The sequence below is a fragment of the Vipera berus genome (genome assembly GCF_964194415.1).
Source record: "Vipera berus genome assembly, chromosome: 1".
Taxonomy (NCBI): domain Eukaryota; kingdom Metazoa; phylum Chordata; class Lepidosauria; order Squamata; family Viperidae; genus Vipera; species Vipera berus.
Window position 1 is genome coordinate 253,745,385 of NC_138202.1, and position 27,857 is coordinate 253,773,241.

A 27,857-nucleotide genomic window follows, 5' to 3' on the forward strand; every position below is an offset into this window, starting at 1 on the left:
TCACCCTGAAATCAGCGCTGAGCTCGGTTGGATGCTGCCCGATCTTAATGCCTTAAAAACGGAGGCGGCTGCCTTCCAGGGACCCGGCGAAGGGCCAGGCTTCGGACCTCAGGCCGTTGGTTGCGTGGCCCTCCTGGGGCAGACGGAGCGGCCGAGCCACTTCTCCGAAGAGGAAGCGGGTGGTCCGTCTGCTTTGGGTCTCAGAAAGACCGACGTGCCGCGGAGAGGAGAGGCGAGGCCCCCGGCAAAGGAGGAAGCCCCCTCTTCTGCCCGGCAACCCAGGGTGGAGGGCCTGCGGGTGGCTCTCCTTTCCCTGGAGAGCCATCGGCGAGGCTCTCGCTGCTTGGGTGGTAATGGGACCCCGCCGCGCAGTCCCCTTCGAGCCGCCTAACTTCTTTCAGCAGCCTGTGATGGTAATTACAGTAATCGAAGATGCCAGGGAGCTTTACGCCAGGCTCCAGTGGGGGGGGGTGGGGGTGGAGGGGAGAGAGAAGCCCCCTCCCGGACGCCCCGTCGAGGAATGCGCCGAGCCTCTTCCAAGCCCCGAGCCAGGCCTTCCCCCGCCGTTTGGCGGTGCTCGGCTGACCCTGCTTGAAGGGAACCGAGTTTCCTTCGCTGCCACACTCTCCCTCCCGCCCCCCCCCGCCGCCGTTTTATCTTTCCTTAGCCTCAAGAGACCCAAGAGCCGGTCTTCCCATCCCAAAGCCCGAAAGAGCCTCCTGAGAGAAGCAGGCGACCAGACGCGCGGGGTGGGGTGGGGTGGTGGTGGTGGAATTGGGCTAAGATTTAGAGAAGGGGCGGGGAAGGTGCCCGGTTTTAAGGCAGAAATCCATGTGCTGTCCTCCCTCGGGGAGTCTGGAAGGGTGTCAAGGCCGGCTGGATTGCCCCCCCCCCCACACACACACACCCACTCCCCCCTCCGCCCCCCCTCCGCCCCCACTCCCTCCCCAGCGAGGATCTGGCATTCATCGCGACGTTCGGCGAGGCGGCGGAAAAGGGCCTTCGGAAAGCCCACCTCGAAAGTCGGAGAAGCTGAGCCGGGGTGGGGTGGGTGGGTGGGTGGGGTGGGGTGCGCTCCTGTGCAGGGCACTGAAATCAACAGGCTCATTCAAGAGAGAAACGGCGGGCCTCTGAAACGCCGCCGCCTGCGGCGATAACCTTTGGGGGGGGTGAGGCAGAGCAAGCACCCAATTAAGTCGGAGTAGCTAACGCGGAGCGGTCGACGGGAAGCAGCGCCGGAGGAGTTTGGAAGAATCCCAGCGGGCGTCGAGGCAATCAGGGCCGCGACGCCTGTTTAATACAAACAGAGTTAATGCCGGTTAATTAAAACATATCAGGGTAGTAGGCTAGGCGAGAGTGTCCCCGAAATTAAAGGTAAAAACCGCCACTTTGATTTGTCAGTCGGGAACCGACGTCCACGTGGAGGCTTCGGTCTCTTTCCGAGAGGCGTTTACTGCGATTACGCGCTTGCTTGCTGTCCTTAGCTCCAGCCTCTGGGCTCTTCGGAGAAAGAAGATCCCGGGAACTTGTATCCTCGGTGCCGGGGCTTCGCTCCTCAGTCTCCTTCAGCTGGGGGCGCTGGGGAAGCCAGTCCCGGCCACCCTGGACTTGTTGAGAACTTCTTTCGGAGGCGATCTTTTGAACCAGGGAGGCTGCCGCCAATTGCCCCGGGAAGTCAGCGCTTCCGCCGACGAGGACTTGAGATTTACTTCAGAGGAGACCCGGTGAGGTTTTGCAAGGAACTGGGCCTGCCCCTCTGAAGGCGGTTCGCAAGCCAAAATTAAACAACGCCGTCTGTTTTGGTTATCTGTGCGTTTAATTAATCCAGATCTAAATGGGGAGTTTTTTAAAAATAAAACGTTACAGGAGAGGGGGGCACAAGAAAAGAGTTTTCGGAATTGTCGCCCGCGACGTTCTGACTGTATGTTTCTATTAAAATAAAATATAAAATAGTACATTGGTTCGGGTGGTCGCCGGATCCACGGAAAAGGAGGTTACTTTTTTTTTAAAGTGGGAAAAGGCCCCTCCACAATATTTGGCAATAAGCTTGTGTTTTGATTTCATCTCCAATTCATGTACTTCCCACTACTGTACGTGTACCTTTGCTCAGAGAAAGTGTCAAAATATTTCTTTGCTTGGATCGCAATGTTAAAATAGACGTCCAGCATTTGAACTGGATCGACGGGGGGGGGCGGGGGGGGAGAGAGAGACTTGGAGTTAGCTACAGATATTTTATTCGGATCTAAAAGTCCCATTCGACCCGCGATTACTTTCTTTCGAGTAGAACTAATCGAAGTTAAGATTGGCGGCGGGGGAGGGGGAAACGGCCTCCCCCGTACCTCAGACCAAAGTTACCTCGATTTAAGTAGCGTTCACAGTGGGGTGAACCTTTGAAATCGGATTGTGTCGTGTCCTCCTCGGAAGGGAGAGGCGGGCTGGCGGGAGGGGAGGATCCGAAGCAGCCCGAGTCGAGAATGCGAGCCGGAGATTTGCATAAGGAAATGGCCCGGTTTGTCGGAGGTGACACCCAACACCAGGGGCTGGCACCGTTGCATGTCCGATTTGCTCTCTCCTCCCCCACCCTTTCGCCGAGTGTGGAAAGTCTGCCGAGGGACAGGGGGCGGGGCGAGGAGGGGGGGGCGCGAGTCGAGCGCTCTCCTCCGGAGCCTTTGTGTGCAATCCGAATTCCCATGCTACCCTTTTTGACGGGTCACTGGTGACCCAATAGGCAGGTGGTAAGGAAGGCGTGTAATTAGAGCGCTTGAGAAGCCAAGCTTGGCTTGGCCCGACTTTCCTGGACAACGCCTACTTCCACAGTCACCCCTCCCTCTTACCACAGGACACAACTTTAGGCGGGAGGGGGGGGAGAGCTACCAATTCCCCTCCCCAAGGACTCCCTCCCCTCGCTTGGCTGGCCCAACCCCATCGCCACCTCCTCTTTTTCTGACTGTCTTCCCCCCACCCCCGGCGGCCCCCTCCCCCCCCCCAATCCCATTCCTCCAGTCCGGATTGCTGCAAAGAGCAGCTGTCGAGTTTCATTTGGGGGAGAAGTCGGCGGCTTGCGTTGATTGGAGGCGGTCAGATGAGTTTCTATTGGTGGGGGGATCATTAACTTAACACTTTATCTAATGTCCCCATTGTCTGCTAGGGAGGCCTCGTTTCAGAGCCTAGTTCGGCTTCTCGGAGTCTCCCGAGAGCCGGGCTTTTGTCACTTCCCGTCGCCCTCCCCCCTCCGGGTGGCTTGCGCAGAGACCCCCATCGGCTCAAGAAGCGTCAGTGACCGAATCGGCTCCGGAGAGGTTCGGATTCTTTCCTGCCTTCCCCCAGGACCCCGGTCAATATATAGGAGGGTGAGAAGAAGGTGCCTCCCAAGTCATCTTCGAGCTTGGTGTTCAGCGCTTTCCCTGCCCGGGTTCCCATTTGGCACTAAGCCACAATGTGGTTAGTTTGGTTTTGGTACCCAGTGTTGTGGGAATACCTTAAGTTGAGGTTTACAAACTGGGACTTATAGCTCAGGGCGGTCTCTGGGCCCATTCCCTTGTGGCTTCTTTGGCAATCACGTTAATGTCAGCCTCTTGACCTCTTAGTCCCAAAGCGCAGAGGGTTGGTTTCACAAAGCAAGTTCGCTTAGCAGACCTGCTCCGAGGCACTTTATCCTGAACACACAGAGCCCCGGGTGCTTTCACCTGACTGCAGCCACAGTATTCTCTACGCAAGTCAACTTTCTTTTTGTGCAATGGGACGGAGCTCTAGGTATTCCTGGGCAGGATATGATGGACAGGGTTGGCTGGTGCAGGCTTACTTTGAAGTACTTACTTATCTCTAAGCGTCAGTCTTGGAGCTGCCAATGCTTTCAACAGTATGTCACCAGATCCTCACCTGTCTGCCAGCCTCACTGCAGGCACTTTGGCCAAGTTGAGAGTAAGCCAGGTGCGTTCATTACTGCATTTCATCTCGGAGAAGTTGCAAGAGTTTCCAGCAGAACTGATGACAAGGAGACTGGAATTGGGGGCAATATTCACGTTGAAGCCCCAAAAACTTGGCCTTCCTTCAACTCTGTGGGAAAGGTGATGGCCTGCACACTGCTTACTTAAAGAGGCGGGTGGCTAAGGCAATCCTTGGCAGTGACCAAGGTTTTTAGGCAACTGCTGTCAGCTAGCAGGAATCCACAAGGGAGATGAAAACAAGCAGGGCAGAAAAGCAAGATTAACCCATCCTTGAGCAGCTTCTGAAACCCCAATGGCCATCGATGGTTCCCATCCCTTTGCCTCCAAATATCATGGTCCTTGGTGGATGAGAATTGTAGCCTTCAGAGAATTGAGGGCCTTCCGTTGGGAAAAGCAGGCTCTATAGAGGGTTGGTGAGTTAGTTAGAGCATCAAAATTAGCTTGGGAGGTAAGAGACAACAGAAGAAAGATTGTCACGTTTAGCACGAAGGCTGGGGAAAAGTCCGGGGAGGAAAGGAGGAAGGAATTTGAAGCAGTTACTCTTGAGGAAACAACTAGTTGGATCCCAGCCATTTGGTTTTCAGCTGATTAATCTTGGCATCAAATAGAATAAGTGAGAAATGTTAGGCAGCTGAATCCATCAAATTCCACATGCTTTTCCCCATGTAAACTTTCTGAAGTCCATTTAAGCTTACGCCTACTGCTTCAGTGATTCCATCCAGCCACCTCATTCTCTGTCCTCCCCTTCTTCTCTTGCCCTCAACCTTTCCCAGCATTAGGCTCTGCTCCAGTGAGTCCTTCCTTCTCATTAGGTGGCCAAAGTATTTGAGTTTTAGCTTCATGATCTGGCCTTCTAAAGAGCAGTCAGGGTTGATCTCCTCTAGGACTGACCGGTTTGATCGCCTTGCAGTCCAAGGGACTCACAGCAGTCTTCTCCAGCACCAGAGCTCAAAAGCCTCAATTCTTTGGCACTCAGCCTTTCTTATGGTCCAACTTTCATTGCCATACATTGCAACTGGGAAGACCATAGCCTTGACTATACGCACTTTTGTTGACAGGGTGATGTCTCTGCTTTTTAGTGTGCCAGAATAAATACCAACAAATCTGACGTGAAGAAGGCAGGCTGAAAGCTGTTTCCTGTAGGAGGGGTCCTCTGTTTTCACATGTTTGTTTTGAATTAGTGACTAAGCCATAAAGGCCATTTGTACTTCATGAAACTTTCTGGCAGGGTGTCCTCACTAAGAAAAGGGGTATGCCAGAACTCCAAATTTTGGTTGCAATGTGGTATGAGAACAAAAGATGACTCCCAGGAGTGCAGTCTGGTAAGGGTATGAAGGCACAATTTCGATAAATGCTGCCGGACATTGGAAGGGTCAGCGTGTGCAGCCTAGCAGAAGACAAAATGGTGCTGCCTTGATCGAACAACCTGGCCAAACACTTTCTAACATGTGTGGGGAAAAGCCATTCCAAGCAGTTTGTTCAAAGTTCACTATGTTGTGCCAACAAACAAAGTTGTGCCAACAAACTATACACTGCATGAACCAAAAGAAGATGTGTTCATGGGAAACTAGGGTGGCACCTGAGGTAGGAAATCTCACACCTTAGCAGCTCGTCTTCTCTGGCAAGCAAGCTGCAAAGATAATGAATAACTGTGGCTTTTTCAGGAGAAGAATGTCTGCTAAGGCTTTAAAGCATCTATCTCATTTTATCTAAGGGTAGGACCAGCCTTGTTGGAGGAAGTCATTGCTGCTCTGCTAGAAGTATTTAAGCAGAATCCAACTGCTATCTGCCTCACATGCAACAGTTACTTCTATGGTCAAAAAGATCAGATTAGATGATGTGTAGACTCTGACACTGCTAAAAGGATGGTTCATGTTTGCTGAGAAATAAAACACAGAAATTGCAGCTTTTCCTAACAAATAAAGCATAATGTTTAACCAAACACGTGTGTTTAGGAATACTGTACAAGGGATTGTATTAGATATTAGATATTTTTATTTTCATGAGAAATACATCTTTTTAGGTTAGTACTAAACTTTTCCATTTACAGATGGCCATGTTCCTAAGGAAGTCTACTTCAAAATAAATCACTCTGAAATCAGTAGTAATTGAGAGTTAAATTGGGCTGCACAGACAAATTTTTATGCAGTTGTTGAGGTGTGGAAATAGCTTTGGAGAAATGCATCTTTAAATCACTACTCACCAAAACGTTTTCTGGTGATCTTGAACAAATCATTATCTTTATGTCCCTAGCCTAGCTTGGGATGTTTAGGGGTTAATGATGAAAAGCAAAAGGAGGAAATATGCACACCTCTTTAACTGACTGGAAATTAACTCAAGGTGGAGTAGCTATGGGGTCTCAGCATATCTTATTGGCACCTGGTTGACTTTGTTTAGCTGTGAAAGTGAAGGAGGATTGAGCTTGGTTAGTATTTGGATGGAAGACTAACGGGGAATCTCAGGTTTAGTAGTTAAGATTGGGAAAAGGGAGGGGGGAGGAATCCCCAAAAGGAATCAGTGACAAAGTACTTCTATATTGGGACCAAGAATGATGCCTTAATGATATAAGAAACATGAAGACACCTCCAGTCAAACTCACCTTGAAAGAGTCTTTATATTATCAGCGTAACCAGCTTCCCAATCTGATGCTCTCCCAGCCTGTTGACATTAATAATCATCTACTCCTTGTATAAGAATGGCAGGTAGGTAGCCTAACAAAACTAGAGGTGGAGGATTAAAGAAACCTGCTTTAAACCTATTCCACTAGGTATGTTCTTTGCATTAAGTGGGGCCATTTCCTGTTCAGATCCTACAGCAGACTTAAATCTGCTCTAAAGCAATTTATATTTCTATGAGCCATGTATTTGTTCAATTAACAAAACAACCTATTTCACTCTAAAATGTTATGGCTATCATGATGCCAGTTCTGTTACCTATTGCTTCCCAAAGATCAGGTTGCTCACTTTTTTTCTATCTGTCTCTGCCACTTTCATTTTCAGGCCGAATTTTAGATATCCCATGTAAAGTGTGTGGTGACCGCAGTTCTGGCAAGCACTATGGGGTTTATGCCTGCGATGGATGCTCAGGGTTTTTCAAACGAAGCATCAGAAGGAATAGGACTTATGTCTGCAAGTCTGGAAACCAGGTATTGTTTATAGCACAACCTCTTGTCATCCCTCCCTGCCCTCAGTTTCCCCATGGTTTGGGCATTATTATATAATAATATTATAGTGGAAATTCCTGTCACCTGGGGAGCCTTGTCCTCTTGATTTTTCAAAATGATGTATACTTAGGTGAGCACCAAATTTCTATTAACATATCAGAGTTTGCGGTGCATCCAATAATATGTTTGAATATGTATGTCACCCCAACATTTTAAAGGCATATCTTCTAAATACGCATTTCACAGTCTGAATATTTCAAAGCAGATAGAAAAAAAAGTTCAGTGCTTCTCTTGCCCCACTAAAATAAATTGTGGAGTCAGCAAGAGTGGGATAGATTCTGCTTGAAGCTTTTAGCTTAAGGTCCTGTAAAAGTTGGGGTACTTTAAAGTTGCCATTCTGGGCACAATGAGCAGCAAGGAAAGTTGATGTAGTTAGCAAAATGTATAGCTCAATGCCATGCATTTTGATTTAGAAGCAAATCTGGCTTAATTTGATATTGCTTACTCTAAAATAAAGCTGCAACACCAGGTCGTTTGTACTGTAAAATTTCAAGCAAGGAAACTTATCAGGCAAGGTTGAAATTCACAGCCTAAGTAGTTTGTTTTTTTTTTTTTAAATTTTGAGGAGCTGGATGAAGATCGCTGCAGTATATAAGAATCAGACATACTCCAAATAAGTCCATGGAACTTTGTAGCTGTAGAGTTAAAGGCACCAGGATATTTCACTTCATTGACCTACCTAAGCGGTCCTGAGTAAATATCACCCATTGATTGACTCATTGTCCCTTTAAAAATTATTTCCTTTCCCTGGTCCCAGTTTGCCAATTGTTTCAAATATTAGGAATCTGACAGGAGGAATTATTGTCCTGTGAGATATTTATTGATAGGCAGTTGTGTGTGGGGGGGATAGAAATCACAATTTCAGTGAAAATAGTTATCTCCTAAATTAACATGAAATGTGAAAGTTACTCTCATGGTGACATTGAGGAAACTTAAAAGTTGTGGCCAGGAAATAAAATACACCTCAGTTATTCCAAGAAAAAGTGTAGAAGCTGAATCTTCCAAAGGTCTCTGGGTACTCCTACCCGAAGTTCACTCTATCTGATAATAGAGAGGAGATATTTACTGTACTAACTGGATAAGGAATATCGACATATTCATTCTAATCTAATTTAATACATTGCAGAGTGTTTTTTTAAATCCTAGCTTAGTAGTATAGCAAATCAGAAAGGCAAGTATGACTTTTATCACAAAATGGCTTGTGTAACCCAGATAGAATCTACTTGGGCACTTTTTCCATTTCAATTAATGGAAAAAGTGTTTTAGATAGATGGATAATCTTTATTGTCATTTTTTTTACTATGGGCACAATGGCACACACTAAAAATGAAATTTAGCTGCTTTCTCTCAAAGTGTACACATACACAACACTGTACGCATACATAACACTATTAGAATGTAGTATTCAGCCCACGGTCATTGGAACTATAAAACTGCTCCACTTGTTCAAATATCCCGGGAAGGGGGGGTGTGATATTCCCCCAGGCACCAGGAATAAAGGGTGCAATAAGCAAAATCCCCAAAGCACACAATTCTGGTGGATATTAACGGTACATCACCTTCAAAGCAATGTGTTATCTGCTACTCCATTTACCTCAGTTTGGTCGTATGCACCACATTTCAATCTCATCCTGCCTCTTCCTAGCATTTGATTGCTAGGCACTTTTTTAATTATTATTTTTAATTCCATTTATATCCCACCCTTCTCCGAGGACTCAGGGCGGCTTACAAGCTTAGCAGTAGCCTTCATTCTAAGTATATGCCTGCTTATTAGGGCTTTGGGGGGGGCCCAAGCGGCATTATTACAAAGTCAGCTTATTGCCCCCAACAATCTGGGTCCTCATTTTACCTACCTCGGAAGGATGGAAGGCTGAGTCAACCTTGAGCCTGGTGGGATGCGAACCTGCACTAATTGCAGGCAGCTGGTGTTACTTAAGGAGGCATTAGCCCACTGCTCCACCAAGGCTCTTGAACAATCAATGGGCATTTGCTCTTTGGCCCAGATTCTGGTCCATGGAATCATGGCAGGAGCACCTCAGTGGTCTTTGTAGATCTACTGCAAGAGCCTTGAGGATGTCCTTCTCTTGTAACTAGGTAGCAGCTGCTATTGCAGCAGGAGTGGGCACAGCACTAGGATGGCTGAAAATAATAGAGTAGGTTCTTGGTCCCCATAATATCCCGGTCATTTCTTTCTTTTCTTTCCCCTTTTCAAAATTTCCCATGTTTTTTTTCCTTTACATTCTCATAATGGGTTTATCAGATACCTTGCAAAACTGGGATCTTAGTTTCCCTTTGTCTGTTTTCTGTCATTTTCCTGACCCATAATAATAATAGCACCTCCCTTTTTAAAAGTAGTGAACTTCTGAGTCAGTTATTTGGAGTCAAGCAGCTGGGAAGAGCAATTGTGTTTTTCCCAATGGGAAAATGTCCATTGATAATCCTCTTCTCTTGATCATTCCCTCCCCCCCAACCATGTATGCTCCTTATTCATATTTTCCTATAATTTTTCCTTTCCCTTTTCATTTTATTAACACACACAACATATGCACGTACTCTTCCTCCCTTCCTCTCCCTTCAAACTCCTATGCAAATAAAGTTACACTTTATACTTCACACTTTTCAAAGTCGTGTGAAAATGGAATTGTGCAACCTCCAACTTTTCTCATTTCTTTTCATGTTGAATAGTTTCTGCCACAATTATTTTCTTAAGGCTATTAAAAGTGCAAGGAAACTCTTTTGTGAAAGTAATTCTTCTCATCTGTGTTAATTCTTCCAGTGCCATAAACTTCACTTTAACTTACTTTCCAAATTTTCTTATTTGCACAGATGATTTTATGTAGCTATAGCGAGCCTTTTTGCATTTGAAGAGTATTTCTGTGGGGCCAACTTACAAATTGTATGCAAAAACATATAAAAGAAAGCCTTGTCTTCTTTTTAAAACACTTTGAGCCATGGGTAGGAGGTTATTTTATTTAGAATAATGGTTGGAAACACACACATAATAAATGAGATTAATGAAATGGAAGTTTAATTGATTTCATGAAAACCAAATGGCAATAAATTAATTGAAAAGGAACCGGTATTTAAAATGACCTGGGGAGTGAGGTGAAAATCCAGAAGAATTTATTGAGATTATTTGAATCAAAATCTGCTACCTTCTGTGAAATTTAAAGACGTTCTAATCATTATTTCTAATTCTATGTAGATTAGTATACTTCAGCTTTGAACTCCTTTACAGAATGTGATCTACCAAATTCTTTTTTGAGGTGATGTACTAATAAATACTCAGGATCTTTTAAGTCCATAGCAATGCACTTAGTTAGACTTTAAATGGCAGATGTACCGGTAGGATTATAATTTTTAACTTTTCCTCAGGTTAAAAAAGACAAATCCTTGAAGAGAAATATATGACACAATTGTTACCTTATACTTATTTTTTTTTATAAAATGGGCAGACATCTTTACTTGCATTCTAAAGTAGGAGTTGACCCACACTTGACTGAAGATTCTCTGCCATTTGTTATACTTAAAAATTTGTTCTGAACCTATTTTTTTCTCCTGTCATACTGTGTTTCTCTTCATCCTATTGCCTCCCAGCCACACTGCTGCTTAGTTAACTGTCATGAAACTTTGGAGGGTGTGTGTGTGTGTGTGTGTGTTCATCTCATTTAGAACCATAATGTTTGAGAACATAGTATTTTTTTTAAAAGTGATAAAACCTAAACCTAATTTGAAGTTTTCCACTCACTTCCTGAGGGAAGTTAAGTAGCCTGAATAAAGCAGAAAGATCTTTAGGGAACCAGAGAAAAATGAAATGTTGAGAATTGGGAGTTGTAAATATCCAGTGCCATCTATATATCTGAGTTTTACAAAATCAAGGTATTTATAAAATATTGAGTGTTGTTGCATCACTTCCTCAGTGTGGGGCCAAGGATGATTTCAGTCTCTACTGCTCATCCCTCCTTTGCCCCAATTCTTACCTGAGAAACTGACTTAAATAATTTTTCTCCAGTTCATTAATGCTCCAGTTCATTTGGAATTTATAGAAAGAAACCAAAGTAAGAGTGAAATGAGAATTGCTTCCATAGTCAGACAGGTCTCTTAAGAACATTAGGCTCCTAACGCTACCATTGTCCAGACCAGTTTTTTTTTAAAAAATATGGAAAACTCCAAAAGAGCTTTTAATATTTATATTAAAATTTTAAAATGACATATTTTATAAGAGCCTTGGTGGAGCAGTGGGCTAATGCCTCCTTAAGTAACACCAGCTGCCTGCAATTAGTGCAGGTTCGAGTCCCACCAGGCTCAAGGTTGACTCAGCCTTCCATCCTTCCGAGGTAGGTAAAATGAGGACCCAGATTGTTGGGGGCAATAAGCTGACTTTGTAATAATGCCGCTTGGGGTTTGTGTGAAAGCCCTAATAAGCAGGCATATACATAGAATGAAGGCTACTGCTAAGCTTGTAAGCCGCCCTGAGTCTTCGGAGAAGGGCGGAATGGAATAAAATAAAATAAAATAAAATAAAATAAATATTTACTTCCATTGCAGCGTCTTACAATTGTTTGGTAGGTTTTAATGTTGTATTATTTGTCAACGTAGGTTGGCAATTTTTTTAATGTTTGTTTTATTTTATTTTATTTTATTTTATTTTATTTTGAGAAAGCCTTGGGGGACGATTGCTCTAGTCTAGATCAAAAGTGCAGCTCTTGTCTCCTCTCACAGGAAACATATTGAGACAGGTTGCTGAAGCTCATTTCCCGTTTAGCCCCAACGAGCACCGTCTGGGGTCAGGCCAGTTTCGCCATTCCTGTTAAAGACCCACCTTCTCCAATAAGGTGCTCCTCCAACATATTAATTAGATGGCAGCTCCCATCTGCCGCCAGTGAAGATGACGGGATCTGTTCTTCATCACTGGAGTAGCCCCGGCTGCTAAGCGGATCTTGCAGCGCCTGCTCTCCGGGCAAAGTGGTCGAGTGACTTCGCTCTTCTCTTCCAGCCCAGAGCCGCGAGCGGCGTCTAACTTTGGAGCCATGGTGCGCAGGCGCAGGACTCTAGGTCCGCAGCGCTTCAGTTCTTCAGAGCGTCGCCAGCGAGTTCTGCCCGCTGCCGTCGAGGGCAAAGCGGGCGTCCTTGCAGGCATAGAAAAGCGGCAGCCTTTTGCCCCGCCCCGTTCAGTTAGCAGGGCCTGCAATTCAGCGGAATTCCCTTTGCAATTCCCGATCTCAACGGGCTCTTCGGAATGTGTGCCCGCTATTTGGACGAATGGAATGGAATGGAATGGAATGGAATGGAATGGAATGGAATGGAATAGAATAGAATAGAATAGAATAGAATAGAATAGAATAGAATAGAATAGAATAGAATAGAATAGAATCTTGGTGGAGCAGTGGGCTAATGCCTCCTTAAGTAACACCAGCTGCCTGCAATTAGTGCAGGTTCGCATCCCACCAGGCTCAAGGTTGACTCAGCCTTCCATCCTTCCGAGGTAGGTAAAATGAGGACCCAGATTGTTGGGGGCAATAAACTGACTTTGTAATAATGCCGCTTGGGAGGTGTGTGAAAGCCCTAATAAGCAGGCATATACATAGAATGAAGGCTACTACTGCTAAGCTTGTAAGCCGCCCTGAGTCTTCGGAGAAGGGCGGGATATAAATGGAATTAAAATTAAAAAATAGAATAGAATAGAATAGAATAGAATAGAATAGAATAGAATAGAATAGAATAGAATAGAATAGAATAGAATAGAATAGAATAGAATAGAATAGAAATTATTGGCCAAGTGTGATTGGGCACAAGGAATTTGTCTCCGGTGCATAAGCTCTCCGAGAACATGCAAAGAACAAGTGATAAATCATGACCGATGAGGGATGAGTTGAGTGAGTCAGTTTAGGAATCCTTTGCAGCGATAAAACTCACTCCAAAAACAGACACGTCTTAGAATCGCTGGGTTATCTTCCCGCTCTTTTGGCAGCTATAGGAGGGGGCCAGGGAGGGAAATAGCCAGGCTGCCTTGTTATAAAAGAGGAATTGCTGGAAACGGGCTCTGCTTTTAGGGCAGGATTCACACCGTTCTAAGCTCTGATTTCTTGAGGACGATCTGGCTTAGCCATAAACCTGCTGGATTCATCCAGCAAGCTAAATCGAATGCAGACTAAGCCCTGAAGAAAGTCTCCATTCCCTTTCCCTCTTCCGGAAAAGCGCGGGGGGGGGGGTTGTAGCCAGCTCCCTTTCACCCTTCTGCCGCTGATGCCCCACTACTAATGGCTGCCGGAAGGCTTTGCCGAAGAGCGAAGCCCGGGAACCCCAGGCTCCGCGCTTCGGTCGCCCTTCAACCGTCTGTCCACCTCTGCTCGGAAACGCCTCCAAGTGATTTCAGGGAGGCTTATTCCGAGGGCAGCAGAGGCGGGGAGGGGGGGACTTTTCTGCCCCCTCAAGATTCAACCCTCCAGGTTCAAGTCTCTGTGTCACCCGATTACCTACGCCGAAGTTCGGTGCGCGCAGCGCAGCGGAGTTTCCGCCCAGTTCATCCAGCCTCGGAGCTCTCGTCGACCCTACGAAGTTGGGGTTAGGCACAGAGCGGGTCTCCTGACCCCCGAAGCCGCCTCTCCTTTCTCCAAAGTTGGATCCAAGGCTTATCCTCAAGCAGCTTCTCAATGAGCTGTAGCAGAGGGAGTTCGCCTTGGGTCTTTCTCGGGGAAGGGGGGGGCACGTCCTTCCCCCGAGTCAGCCCCACCACCCGCGGCTTTGACACGCTTCCCAGGAAGTTGTCCAAAAGTTGTCCACCATGTTTACGGTCGAACAGACTAGAAGAGAAAGAGGCAGGAAAGTAGATGCTTATGCATCTACACCCGGGGATTGGTTTCTGTTACCTTACGTTTGAATTTTAAGATACCCTCTCAACGTAATCTCAACTTTGCTTGTTGGTTCCATCTCAACTGCTTTGCATGGAGAATGCGTGGGGTTTGTGATCAGTGTCTCGCTGTCCGTTAGAGAGCTAAATCTGTTTTGTATTTTTCTCCCGAGTCCCTCTCTGTCAGCCAGTGGAGTTCTATGGACACTTAACCCAATACATTCAGCTGGTGATTGCTTCACCATAATTTGGTTTTGCTTGGGTGTTGTGCATTTCTACTTGACAGAGTGTAGTCTCCTTGCCAATAACCAATGAGGTATTGACCGGCTGGAGTCACCCACTCAGTCCAGGAGGCTTGAGGAGGCCTCCATACAAACCAAAACAACTCTATCAGCAGCCTGATATAGTTCATCAATTTATGCCCCCCCTTAAAAAAAAACCCAAGGAGGAAAGTCTTATGGGGACATAAGAAACTGGGAGGAAGACAGGGGGTGGGGAGATGAGGAGAACCTTTGAGTAGGCTGTAATAGAAAGATGTTCAATATCAGATGGATGACTCAGTCCTCTGTTGAAAACGAGACTTTCAAGAGGGTTGGAAGGGAGCTGTCTTGGGTGCTGAAGGAAGCTCATTCTCCTAGTACCCTGTGGACACTGGTCAGAACGGCTATGGAATACAAAAGTTAAATTATAATGTTTCCGAGATGCACCAGATTGGGAAAAGCTGATCCATAGAGCTTCTTCTATTACTTGCCTTCTGATATGCTAGTTATATCTGTTAACATACATTATTTGAGCTGATTGTTCATAATGAGAATTGTAGCTAAGAAAACTAAAGAACACCAGATAATTGGGAATAATGTGTGTGTGGGCGGGGAGGGACGGGTTCTGTTTTTTCTTAGGCGATTTCCATTTTCTTTTTCTGGAGTAATCTAAAACGAAGCTCTATTCTGGATAATACAAGTATTTGTGTGTATTGAGACATGTTATCAAGCACCCTTCTGTTCTATCAGTTGGTTGTTGAGATTTACTGTTGTCCCTCCCTTTTACTTAAATATCTGTGTTTCAGGGAGGCTGTCCAGTGGACAAGACACATAGGAACCAATGCAGAGCATGTCGGCTGAAGAAATGCTTGGAGGTCAACATGAATAAAGACGGTATTTTTTGCATCCTTTCACATTCTTTCCTGCACCCCAATTGTTGCTCAGATAATTTGCTATGCATTTAGTATTCCTACGTCTTTGTCTCTCTGTCTTTTTATAAGCAACAGTAGGTTGTTTCCTAATCTAAACTTATTTTGAGACATTTGGCTTAATAATAGCTTTCCACGGTGATCTCCATTCAAGTCCAGTGTTTACATATTAGATGGCCTATTTAAACAGAAATCCCAATAGGCAGATAATGAACTCATTGGGATTTATTTTCAGTCATAGGGTTCCACTAAATGTGAGGAATATCAAGATAATTTAACAAAACTATATATTAAGTGATGGGGAGGACAGGGATTTTTCTGACTTGCCCATTGAGATTGGTCTGAATGCTATTAATCAGACATCAGCTTTGCAACTGCCACCTCTCCCCACCCCACTCTGTGTTATTGTTCTATTGAGCGTCTCCCCCAACACTTTCTCAGAATTTTAGGTAATCAGTATGAAACAAATACGGTTTCTTCCTCTTTAAGAATTTGATTTCTTTATGGCTGTCCATGGTTTTTGAAGCACAGATTGAACATATAAATAGTGCAGCAGCCCCATCATTGCTGATAACGCCCCACACAATCCAACTAGTTTTTATATGAGGAACAAGTGCTGCTTTCCTTCTCTGACCTCTGTGCCTTCTCTTTATGTACTTCTCTTGTGCTATCCTCTGTCAAAGATTCAGGAACTACCACCTCCAAAGAATTTAATTCCCATTCATTTTTATATTGTCCCCACTATCTATCTATCTATCTATCTATCTATCTATCTATCTATCTATCTATCTGTCTGTCTGTCTATCTATCATCTATCTATCTATCTATCTGTCTGTCTGTCTGTCTGTCTGTCTATCTGTCTATCTGTCTATCTGTCTATCTATCTGTCTGTCTGTCTGTCTGTCTATCTATCTGTCTATCTGTCTATCTGTCTATCTGTCTATCTATCTATCTGTCTATCTGTCTGTCTGTCTGTCTGTCTGTCTGTCTGTCTATCTGTCTATCTGTCTGTCTGCCTGCCTGCCTGTCTGTCTATCTGTCTATCTGTCTATCTGTCTATCTGTCTATCTATCTATCTATCTATCTATCTATCTATCTATCTATCTATCTATCTATCTATCATCTATCTATCATCTATCTATCTATCTATCTATCTATCTATCTATCTATCTATCTATCTATCTATCTATCTATTACCTCAAACCGTTTACAATTATGGCATAGTAGAGCAAGGATAAACAGAAAGTAGCTGCAGGTTTACAAGATAAATTGCAAAATTAATTTTACTTTTTAAATTAATTAATTCAATTTCTATGGCATAAATAGGGAACAAATCCAATACATGAACACCTAAAGAATATCATCAAAAGCAATACCTGATTGATTGATTGATTGATTGATTGATTTAGCTTCTACACAGTACTTTTATTGTCACAGCATCAATGTATATTAAAAGTACTTTTTGTTTCCATCAACATGGTGCTTCAAAACCAGATTCCCTTTTTTGTGATCATCTTCAACAACTCATTATATGAATACATCCCCAATCATGTTATTTTTTTAATGTGCTGGCCAATTAATCCAAATAGGAGATTCCCTACTGCTACCATCAGGCTTATAATAAATCAAATCTATTTCTTTTATTATTTTCCAATTGTTATCTATTTTCCATTTCTCTTGAGACCCCTGAGACTTCTTAATTTATGAATTATTTAGGCTTGTAGGCAGCACAGAGTTGTCTTAATATTCTGTATTCTATCCACTGAATATTTGAACTACTTCTCAGATATAATCATGTGCAGTTATCTTTGGAGATTTAACTACTTGGTTAATACAATCTGAAAAATTTAGTTCATTGCCACCAGTCCAAAACAAGTTCTTTGTCTGTGATGCAGAGAGCATTATCTCTCAATCTGTTCATTTCTTCTACAGAGATTAATAAATATTCCTTTCTGGTCTTCTTTTGGTCCCCCTTATAGCATATGTTAAAATTCTGTTGCTAATGCTTTCACTGTCAAGAAATAGTTTTTTTTCTAAACATCTTATGATATTTCAACAGGTTAGCAAATTATCAATTGGTCTTTAAAAGGCAATAGTAAGTGTTAAACTTGTTTTTACACAGATAGGTTCAAACTTAAAAAGATATGTATATACCTCAGCAAATTGTTTGAAAATGGTTATGTCTTCTCCTAATCTTCTCCTTCTCCTTTGCCTTCTCATTTCTCCAGCTGTTCAACATGAAAGGGGACCAAGAACATCTACCATCAGGAAACAAGTAGCTCTATATTTCAGAGGGCATAAACAAGATAACGGAAGCACACCACACTTCTCCTCTGCAGCTCTACCTACTCCAGCTTTCTTCACTGCAGTCACACAGCTGGAACCTCACAATCTAGAAATAGCCACAGTTTCTACAGCGTCTGAAAGGCAGAATCTAGTTGGCTTAGCTCAGCCGACTCCAAAGGTTTGCTCCTTTATTCTTCTTTATTATGGGAAATGCAACCTTGTCCCAACAAACTCCAGACAAAAAAACCAGGGACTGCAGTCTGGACAAAGACTTAAGATGTTCTTCAATTGAATATTTTGTCCCTGTGCAGTAGTTTCTTTTATCTGGGCTGCAGTGTCGTGACTCACCTGAATAAATAAACAACAGAAGTGTATTTATTTATTTAATTTTATCCTGCCCAATTCCAAATGACTCTGGTGGTTCAGCAAATACCAAAACAATATATCCAAAACAACCAACTAACCAGAAGCTCCCTAACTGTCAAAGAAAAATTGCTGTATAAAAGCTTGGGTTAATGAAGAACACAGAAGTTCATTCCACCATGTCCTGTATTGGTTACTCTCCAGTAAACCTATTTAATATTGAGCTTGAATGACTAGTAAATTTTATTTTGACTACTAAATGTTAGACATGACTGTGATGATTAACTTGTTGACATATCCTGCTTGCTTTATGTGGATAAGTTAATAATGGCTCAGCTATTATTCTGCATGTTGGCTGTTTGCTAAGAAAAGCAGCCCTCTTCAATGCTTAGCATTGTGCTGATGCAAGTGCTCCCAAGTGATCACTGCTGCATCAGTCTAGGATGGTGTTTAGATGAGTTGTCACTGCACCTCTTCTGACATATTTGGTTCCATCCAGCAACAGCTGGGACAGTAGAAGAATAGAACAGAAATGCAAGGATTATCCAATACAATGGTAACCAAACCTAATAAACTTGGTGCTATCCTGTGCACTTTTGTTATTTAAAGTGTCTATCATTTATTGCAAGGATAGATAACTTTCTGGTGGCTTAACTTTTTCTAAGTTCAAAAAAATTTGGCCCTCGAGGTGAAGGGGTATGACTGGTGATGTGACCATACTGGAATGGGCAGGGCCAAAAGTTTTGCTCCTCTTTTTTACATTTGGGGAAATGGAGGCCTTTTAAGGTACAAAATGGGTATTACTGTAGTGTATAACTCTTGGAGACTTAAGTTACCCATTTTGCTCCTTAATTCTTCTCAAACATGAAAAAAGTGAGATAACACATCTTCTATTTCTGCCTCTATAAAGTAAACTCACTCATCCTGAGCTTGACTTTTGATTACTACACAGATACACTCATGTTGTTTTCTTGGCAACCAGCTGGAAATAGTTTGTCATTACCTCTGCAACTTTTAAAACTTCCCAGTCAAATTTACAGCTCTTGGATTTTACTGTGGAATTTAAATCGGAACCTGTGTAGCTTTTTTAAAAAAATTGCTAAGGATGGCCCAGTACTCCAACACAGTGTTACTTATTTGTGCATATCTGGCTTCTCTCTGTGTCTGTGTACATGTACCAATATGCACCACCAGGGCTTTTTTTGTCATAGAACGCTCAGAACGGAGTTCCAGCACCTTTTTGGAATGGAACCTTGTAGGGTAGGCAAGGCAGGTTGTATGACATGTGTGAGTTCCGGCACCTTTTTCTTTTACAAAAAAAGCACTGTGCACCACTATATGTATTATATGTGAATGTGCCTGGGCATAAGCTTTCTGCAAGAAACACAATCCAGCATCAACTTCTAGCCTGTATTTTTTCTGGGGAAAGAATGGCCATTTAAGGTACAAACCGTACAGTCCCCTTAGCCAGTACCTCATCTATATTCATAGTAGGTAAAGAGTGAGTTCGGACAAAGGATAGAAATACAAGGTTGTGGTTGGTTACCAAATCTCCCCTTTCCATTTTTCTTCTGTCCTACTCAGACTTTATCTCTCTGAGAAATAGATAAATAATTAAGAAATGTATTTGCTTAAACGGGTGCTCCTTTGCCAACCATCAATTTTTCAAAACATTATTACTAGTATCCACATGAAGTCAGCGGTACTCCCATGTACCTGTATGAAGTGGCCACGGAATCCGTCTGTGAGTCTGCAGCAAGGCTTCTCTTTATGAGCATCAAGTGGGCCAAGAGTGTCCCGGCCTTTTCTACTCTCTCCTTACAAGATCAGGTAAACCTTACACAGGGTGATGAGGAAGAGGCGGCTGGCCGTGTTCTTTTCTTCACTCATCCTTCCAGGTTGATTTACTTTTGGGACCAGGGGTGCTCTGCTAACCAAATGAATAAGAAATTTGTGTGATTCGTTCCTCACCTTTTCCTTTGGCGAATATTCAAGCCAGCTAAAGGATTTTTTTAAAAAAAAATGAATAACAAAATCAACAATAAAATCATAGGACAGCCAAAAGCCTGGCAAAGGTGATGTGTCTATGGGTTTGATAAACACTGAAAGGGTGGGCATTAAGTGCAAAGAGAGGAACTCACTGCACTTGTTCTGAAGGGTGAGAAATGTTTGTGGGAGTTTGGGGCAGGCAGGGAATATAAGTTTTTTTGGGGGGGGCGGGTGAGGGGAGAGAAAGGTAACCAATTGCCTCTGGCATGGAGCCTTGCAAATGCTGCCACGTACAGCCAGTGAGGGGGGAAGAGTAGCATGAGTCAGAAATGAGGGGGAGGGGGGGCTAAATACATTTGGGCAGGGGGTGGGGAGATTCCCTTAGTCTGTGAAACCTAGTCTGAAAAACTTGCTTGAGATCAGTCTCTTTCTTCCGTAGCAGAGAGCCTGGCTGCCTGCTTGAAATATCTGGCATAGTGCAACAAGATTCCCTTCGCAGAGAGCCAGCTCAGCTTTGTAGCTGACTGAGAGCTGTTTGCCACAGACTTGTGTTGCAATAGAAAATCAGGCTGGATGTTATTTGGCTTTATATTTCAATTGTGAATTCTCCTGTTGAAACTGAGATTTCTACACCTGATTTCCCATGGCAAGGCAAGGCTTCTAATAATCAGCTCCCACCAATCAACTTTTATTTATTTTAAAGGATACAGAATACAATAAATATATGGATTGCGTAGGTTTCTGAAAGGCTTCAAGGGCAAATTCTGACAAGCAGATTTTTTTAGGAAGAAGGAAAGAGCAAAGTCCATTAACAACAAAAAAATCCACTCCAGGGAGCAGATTGAGACTTGGGCAGTGGCCTCCAGCAGTGGAGGAAAAACAGCAATTCCTACCAGTTCTTTTTTGGGGGAAATCCTCTCCTCCCCCATAAGGCAATTTCTCTAAATTGGAGAACAGAACAGTCTGTTTGCATATCCTGTTCCACTTCTTTTCCTCCCAGTTTATTTTCCCTCCTACAGTACAAAGACTCAAAAATTAGCCAGCAACATCTGAGCTTGATCCCGCTGATGTCATTTTGATTGGATCAAGAGTTCGACAGGGGGGGGGCGGGCTTTCCCAAAATGATTCGTATTTGGACCCTCTGCATCTCAACAGGTGTCAAATGGCGCTTAATTCTTATTGACTCTTATGTCTCTTTCCTGTCTCCCATTGATTGCAACCAAAAATGTTGGCAAGGTCAACTTTCTGTGGATCTGGTAATCTAGTGGATTTGATTAAGTTAACTCTGTTTTTACAGGGTGGGAGGTCTTTTTTTTCTTTTTTATCTTTTCAAATAATCACATTGAATTTGACCTGGTTTAAATGATAGCCATTTACTATGAATAATAATTGTTATGCATATTAAGCATTGTCAGCTTTAATCAGCAACTGCTAGTATCTTTGTTGATTTTTGCTTTCTTAAGAGTAACGTGCAGATACCTTATTAAATTAGCTCCCCTCCCCCATGCTTCTGTAGGCTTCCTTTTGTAACATTACATTTACATGGATGATTTCTGTGAGATATAGGATATCTAAACTGAAGATTCAGATCCAATATCAACCCGTATCTTCATTGTGTATTTTTAATGCAAATACGGGGTTATGGAAAAAATCATATGAACGCTAGATTATATTTCATTCTCACCCCCAGCTCATTTATTCTATACTATGACATTCCCAGCAGATTATTGAAAGGCCTAGCATGTGTATGTGATTTTATTTGCTTCCTTATTATTAGGCTATCAAACCTGGGCTGCAAATATCAGAACAATCAGTAGATGGCAGCACAGAGGTAAGAGTTTTATGTATCACTTTGCTGCCATCTGGTGGCTGTTCAGGTTGTTGTAGCACAAATATGCTAGTCCAGTATTAACCTTTCTCCCATCTGGACTTCTCCAGGTGTTTCACTCTCCAAAATCTCCCAGCTTTAAAGATGGTTTTTGAAATCCAAATAATTAGACAGCATCAGAACATCTTCCAGTGTAATTTTTCCACTAAGAAATACCTGTGTATTGGCATGTGCATGTTAGGGAATTTCTGAGAAATGAGGGTCCTATCAATATACTAGGAATGGCTTACTGCAGATTAAACTTATCACTGAACAGATCTCTTTGAAATAGGCCTATTATCCATGTCAGGAATCAGATTATCCTGTCATTTTAAATGAACTGACTGCATATTTAGCACTCAAAATTAAAGGCGAGTTTCATGAGTTGTTACGTGAAATTAATCCACCCTTTTAAAGCCCAAGGATTTCATTAACTGCGCCATTATCCCCTCTAGGTTTTGAGACCAGACTATGAGATGCAAAGTTTCGGCTTACTCAAAATTGAGAATTACAGACTGCAATTGGAACATTTTTTTTCTTCTATTGTTCTCCCACTTCTCTTAAATGCAGCTTCTTGTTTCAATAATTATAGTCAATAATGAGGGAGACAGAAAGAGTGGCAGAGTTACTCTTCTGCTGTCACTAGTGGGCTGTTTAAAGCTCAAGCTTCTGCACCTACACTAGGATGCAGATTTATTGAGTTTAACAAGAGTTATAGCTGCACAGCTATGCTTATCAGAATAACATTACAATTGCTAGATGTATCTGTAGAAAGCGAAATATTTGCAAGGTGATCGCTACAGTACACCATCTTGTCATGTGTTGGAGGGGTAAAAATCTGTCCTTGAATAGCAATATTGCAGCAAATTAAAAGTCAAACAAAAAGGCAACCATCCATCTCTGAGTCCCACAAAAGAAGGATGTCCCATCTTTTGGGGCTCGAAGGCCACACTTTAATGTTTTTGTGAAGAGCAACAACTGCTATGAAAATGTAAAGCGAGTGAGACCACATTATAGACACAAACAAGGACAGGATTTAGTTGTTTGGGATATTTTTTAAAAAAATGTTTGAGCCTCCCAAAAGATGTGAAACTAACATTAAAGTGGTAGAGTTAAGTAAAGTTCTGGAGGCCCTAAAAAAAAAAGGTCTGGATAGATATGGGCACACTTTTGCTGTAAGCAGATAACAGCTAAGGTAGAAATTAAATGATAAACACCAAACAAGCAAAAAGATTCCTCCTTTGCAGCTCCCTCTTTTCTGCCTTTTTAGCTAAATCTGCTCAAAAAATTCTGTCCATGAGACAGGGACAAAGAACAGAGGGGCTGGAGTTGGGAAGAATACCCTTTCTGTTGATTTGACAACAGTCACAATTTTTGTGACCCAAACATAAGGGGACAATTGCTGTGAAAAACAGGCCAAAAGGAAAGCATTCCTAGATGAAGCAGCCCAATCAAAGACTAAGGCGCTGGACTTGTCTAGTATAATAAACCATAAACTTTCCAACCACATTGTAGTCTAAGAGGTGGTAAAAACCTAACCTGTGTAGTTAACGTAGTGTGCTGTGTTAACTTAAGAATTATAGAGTAAACTATGATTCAGTTACCCATAAAGGTGTCATGAGAACATAGAAATATTCAGGTTTTCTACTCCTAGGGATTTTGGGCAGCATCATGTCAGTTTACTTTTTAAAAACCATTTCATCCAGCTTTTCAATGATCTGGTGGTTAAATGACATAATTATCCATGGAAGTTTCCAAGGCAACATATTATTCAGTGGGGAGGAGCAGCATTAGGATGCATTGACCCTGATATTTAGATATTTATTTATTTACACACACACACACACACACACACACACACACACACTCACACACGGGTCTCCCCTCTCTTCCAACCTTTCTATAAGTTATGCTTGAGAAATATGTTCCATTATTTCCAGTGAGTATAACCAATGGGCAAACTGGATATTGGGGGGTTTTTCAATGGATTTACAATTAGAATTAGCTTTTTCCAATTTGGATTGAAGAAAGCAGTGGTCATCCAGCACCCGGGAGCAACCTGGGAAAGGAAGGGTGCTACCGCCCAAAGAGAAGAGGTTCCCCACTGATGCCAACAATATTTGTAGAGTAGTAATTTGCTTAGCCAATTTGGTCAACTTCACAAGAAAGCTGGATTGCAAAAGCAGAGATAATTGATTGAAGTTAACTCAGCTTCAAGAATACAAATCATGCTCTGTTGTATTTGGCGCTAATGCATTATTAATGGCTGGGGGGGGGAAAGCAAGGAGGGTGATTGCAATTTTAGATAAAGCATGAAGACATGGGCCAGTTGTTTAAGAGTGAGGTCCTGAGGTGCTGTTTATACATAAGTACCTACATAAGAAGTGATACCTTCAGAGCATCGTCCCAACACAGTTACATAATCTGGGGGAATCTGCTAATATTTCTGGATGCTAACAGACTCTTCTTCCTGAAAATGATAAAAGGATCACTAGAATAATCCAAGCAGGGGTGGGGTGGGGAAAGAGTAAGTATGGGCATTTTAAAGCCAGTTTTTTCAAACCGCAGAAATTTACATGTTGAAATTGTTTACCAATCTATAAATTATACACCATGTTATATCGTACCTCTATTGTATGACAGCTGATGCTTTTGGAAGATGCTTGGAGAGAACTGTTTGTTCTAGGAATAGCACAATGGGCCATTCCAGTTGATGCTAACACTCTACTGGCTGTATCGGGTAAGAATTGCACAATTTAATGACTTTGTTATAGAAATTACCATAAAAATACATTATTGAAAACAAGACAACATGTAAAGAATACCAAATCCGTTCCAAACAATAGAGTATACCTGTCATTTATAAATCTATATTTAAATGCAAATAATGTTGTTTTGTTGCATTCATGACTGCTTGCATTGTCATTTAAATGCAAATTACTGTGTTTGTTATCATCCAAGAAAAGATTTCACACTAACTTTCCGACAATATCGTCAGTTTCGTGTCGAAGCAGATCTGAGAAAGTAACAATGGCATGTCTATTGATACTTTTAAAAAACCAATCTATCAAAGTACTTCAAATGACTTATTAGTGCATTCATTTCACACATTTTTTTTCCAGGCATGAATGGTGACAACACAGATTCTCAAAAGCTGAATAAGATTATCTCAGAAATACAAGCATTACAGGAGGTGGTGGCTAGATTTAGACAGCTTCGGTTAGATGCCACAGAATTTGCCTGCCTCAAATGTATTGTCACTTTCAAAGCAGGTAAGAATATAAAGAAAGACTTACTAGCATGTATCAAGCTGCTGTGTCCCGTAGCTTGGTGACCTACCTCCAATATTAATTGCAGAACATTTAAAATTATCATGCTGCAAAAGCAAATAGATTTCCCCCCCCTACTGAGACAGCAAAGAGATTCCAATGTGAAAAAATGTGCCCATCCTTGCTACTAGTTTAATTTTACTTTAGTTTCAACCTGGTTGCTTTTTTAAGGAAGAAATTACAGGCGTTGGAGAATTTAGCATATTAATATCAGTTCCTGTTTATATTAACAGGAAAGTTATACCAATGCTAACACCTTCGCATTAAACGTAATCAAGTAATCCTGTTGAGGGGTACAGCAAGCAGTAAAGGAAATTAGAAACTTGCAATCTGTGATGTATTGAAAAATCCCATTTCTTTACATCCCAGTGATAACTCCAGGGCTGCCTGCTTCACATAGCATAGGTGCTCAGCAGAAGGACAAGATAATGCAGAAATTACTCAAGCTTGGCTAAAGTCAGAGTTTCAGAATCTTGTAGTATCAAGTTTACAATCCGTTTGGCTGGTGTTTCAAAACTGGAATTTTGCAAACAAGCTGTAGCACTTCTTAAATGAAAATAAATAGAATTGTTTCTTAAATGCTGTTGCTCCCAGTTTTCCAGGCAAGTTATCCTGCCAGTGCCCTCAAACCAAGACAACTGGCTCCATTAATTTAGTGCTATTATGAAATTGCTAGCTAATGAAGTGCAACCATCCTGCCAAGATTGACTTGATTGTCCTGGTAATATGCGAAGAGTGGTTCTGTCTCTGAGTAAGTGGACTGTCTGCTTGCAGTACCTACACACAGCGGTTCTGAACTGAGAAGTTTTAGGAATGCTGCCGCCATTGCAGCTCTTCAAGACGAAGCTCAGCTCACCTTGAATAGCTACATTCATACGAGGTAAGGATACCCTGGGACACGGTGACTCAGTGGGTTAAGACGCTGAGCTTGTCGATCAGAAGGTCGGCAGTTTGGCGGGTCGAATCTCGAGTGCCACATAGCAGAGTGAGCGGCTGTTACTCGTCCCAGCTTCTGCCAACCTAGTAGTTCGAAAGCACATAAAAATGCAAGTAGAAAAATAGGGACCACTACGGTGGGAAGGTAACAGCGTTCCGTGCACTTTTGGCGTCTAGTCATGCCGGCGTCTAGATGTCCTTGGACAAGCGCTGGCTCTTTGGCTTTGAAACGGAGATGAGCACTGGCCCCTAGAGTCGGAAACGACTAGCACGCATGTGCGGGGGAACCTTTACCTTTTAAGGATACCCTAGTCCAGGCTCAGGAATTCTGGGAGTTGAAGTCCACAAGTCATAAAAGAGTCAAGGTTGCCTACCCCTGCCCTAGTCCTATCTTTGTAAGAAATGGATGTGCCCTGGTTGCAGAGGTTGAGGAGCCTGTGAAGAAGGGGGACTCAAAAGGAAGAAGCACCCTGTGAAAGCAGGTTGCATTGCTTTGGCCCTTAGGATGCTTCTTCAATGCTTCCAAGTGAGCTGCCTCTGCCAATTGGCCTTGATTCGGGAAAGAGATTTTGCTTTAGTTTTATATTTTAATTCTGTTGGCATTTGGATGGCTTTCAGGACTCTAAATTATAACGTTACGCATTTAATTTATATTTATGTTGTCTTGGGGGGGAGGGGGGAATGGATACATTTACTTAAAATGTTACCCGTCACAATACAATCTCAGGAGAGTCACAATATACATAAATTGACATAATAAAATCTCCTCTCCTCCAAAGCGGAGCAATTAATCTTTTTGGCTAAAGCCTTTTGGAGCAACTTGCTCTGATATATAGGCCTACATGCTGACCCTGGATGTGGAAATAAGTAATCAAGGGCATTATTTCCTTTTCTGTTCAAAAGCACAATAAAGCTGTACAAATGGCATTTTGCCTGCCTTTATCGAAAGAAAGGATCTATATAGCTTTAATGTGGTTATCAGTGTTATTTGTTAGTAGGATTAACCTCCATATTTGGTTTCTAGGTATCCTACCCAGCCGTGTCGTTTTGGGAAACTGCTCTTGCTCTTGCCAGCTTTACGTTCAATTAGTCCCTCAACGATAGAAGAAGTATTTTTCAAAAAAACAATTGGGAACGTGCCAATTACAAGACTGCTTTCAGATATGTATAAATCCAGTGACATATAGAACTGACATGAGGCAACAAAGACAAGCCAGGTGATCATTTCTAAAGACTTTTTTAACTAATGGACAGCAAACATCAGATAAATAATTCTACCAGAAATGGGATCCTGGAGACATTTTATCCAACCACAAAATCAATCCATAGAGAACATTTTGTAAGTTTGGGAGAAAATATTGTTACATATTAAAATGGAGCTCAATTGAACTTGACAGCTGTTCCCACTGTTGCAGCTTGATGCTGCCTGTTCCACTGTTTTCTTAGATCCAAGTTTGGAAAACCACAATTTAACAGGGAGAGATGACAAGGTGAAGCAAAAGAATCTCTAGGGTTTGTTTATTCCATACTCTGAAAAGTTGGGTAACCAAACGTTGTTCTGTTGTAATGTGTCATGAAGTGGCCTTCAACAATTTGTGTATATGTGTTTTTTTTAACTAGTTGTTGGTGAACCCTTTTTACATGAAAGGTAATATCGAATACTAGGTTATCCAAACATTTATGGCGGTTATAACATAATAAAAGTGGCCTTTGCAATGAATTTTTAGGGTGTACTCTGGCAAATTACCTTTTGAATTCTTATTTGCCAGGCTTGCTATTTAAGGTTTTTTTAAACCAATGGTGGACTTCATGCCTAAATCTTGACATCATTTCATTTCAGTTTAATATGTCAGACAGAAGAGCTTTAAAAAGAGTTTT

The 27,857-nt window shown here is 42.5% G+C and overlaps 2 protein-coding genes across 2 annotated transcripts in view; one reads left to right on the forward strand and one right to left on the reverse strand.

Moving 5' to 3' along the window:
- Positions 1 to 410: 410 nt before the first annotated feature.
- Positions 411 to 27,166, forward strand: NR2E1 (nuclear receptor subfamily 2 group E member 1; the record flags this gene model as incomplete). Its single annotated transcript, XM_081314352.1, has 13 exons — positions 411 to 749; positions 952 to 1,047; positions 1,402 to 1,724; positions 3,149 to 3,299; positions 3,861 to 3,930; positions 6,947 to 7,092; positions 15,087 to 15,174; positions 17,438 to 17,673; positions 19,542 to 19,688; positions 24,358 to 24,454; positions 24,837 to 24,986; positions 25,818 to 25,923; positions 27,004 to 27,166. 13 exons carry the CDS (start codon positions 411 to 413, stop codon positions 27,164 to 27,166), a joined length of 2,112 nt encoding a protein of 703 aa, XP_081170478.1.
- Positions 25,920 to 27,857, reverse strand: part of SNX3 (sorting nexin 3) — a 34,691-nt gene continuing 32,753 nt past the window's right edge. Inside the window, exon 5 of the mRNA XM_081318480.1 lies at positions 25,920 to 26,063. The gene's annotated coding sequence lies outside the window, so the exon portion shown is untranslated. The remainder of the gene's footprint in view (positions 26,064 to 27,857) is intronic.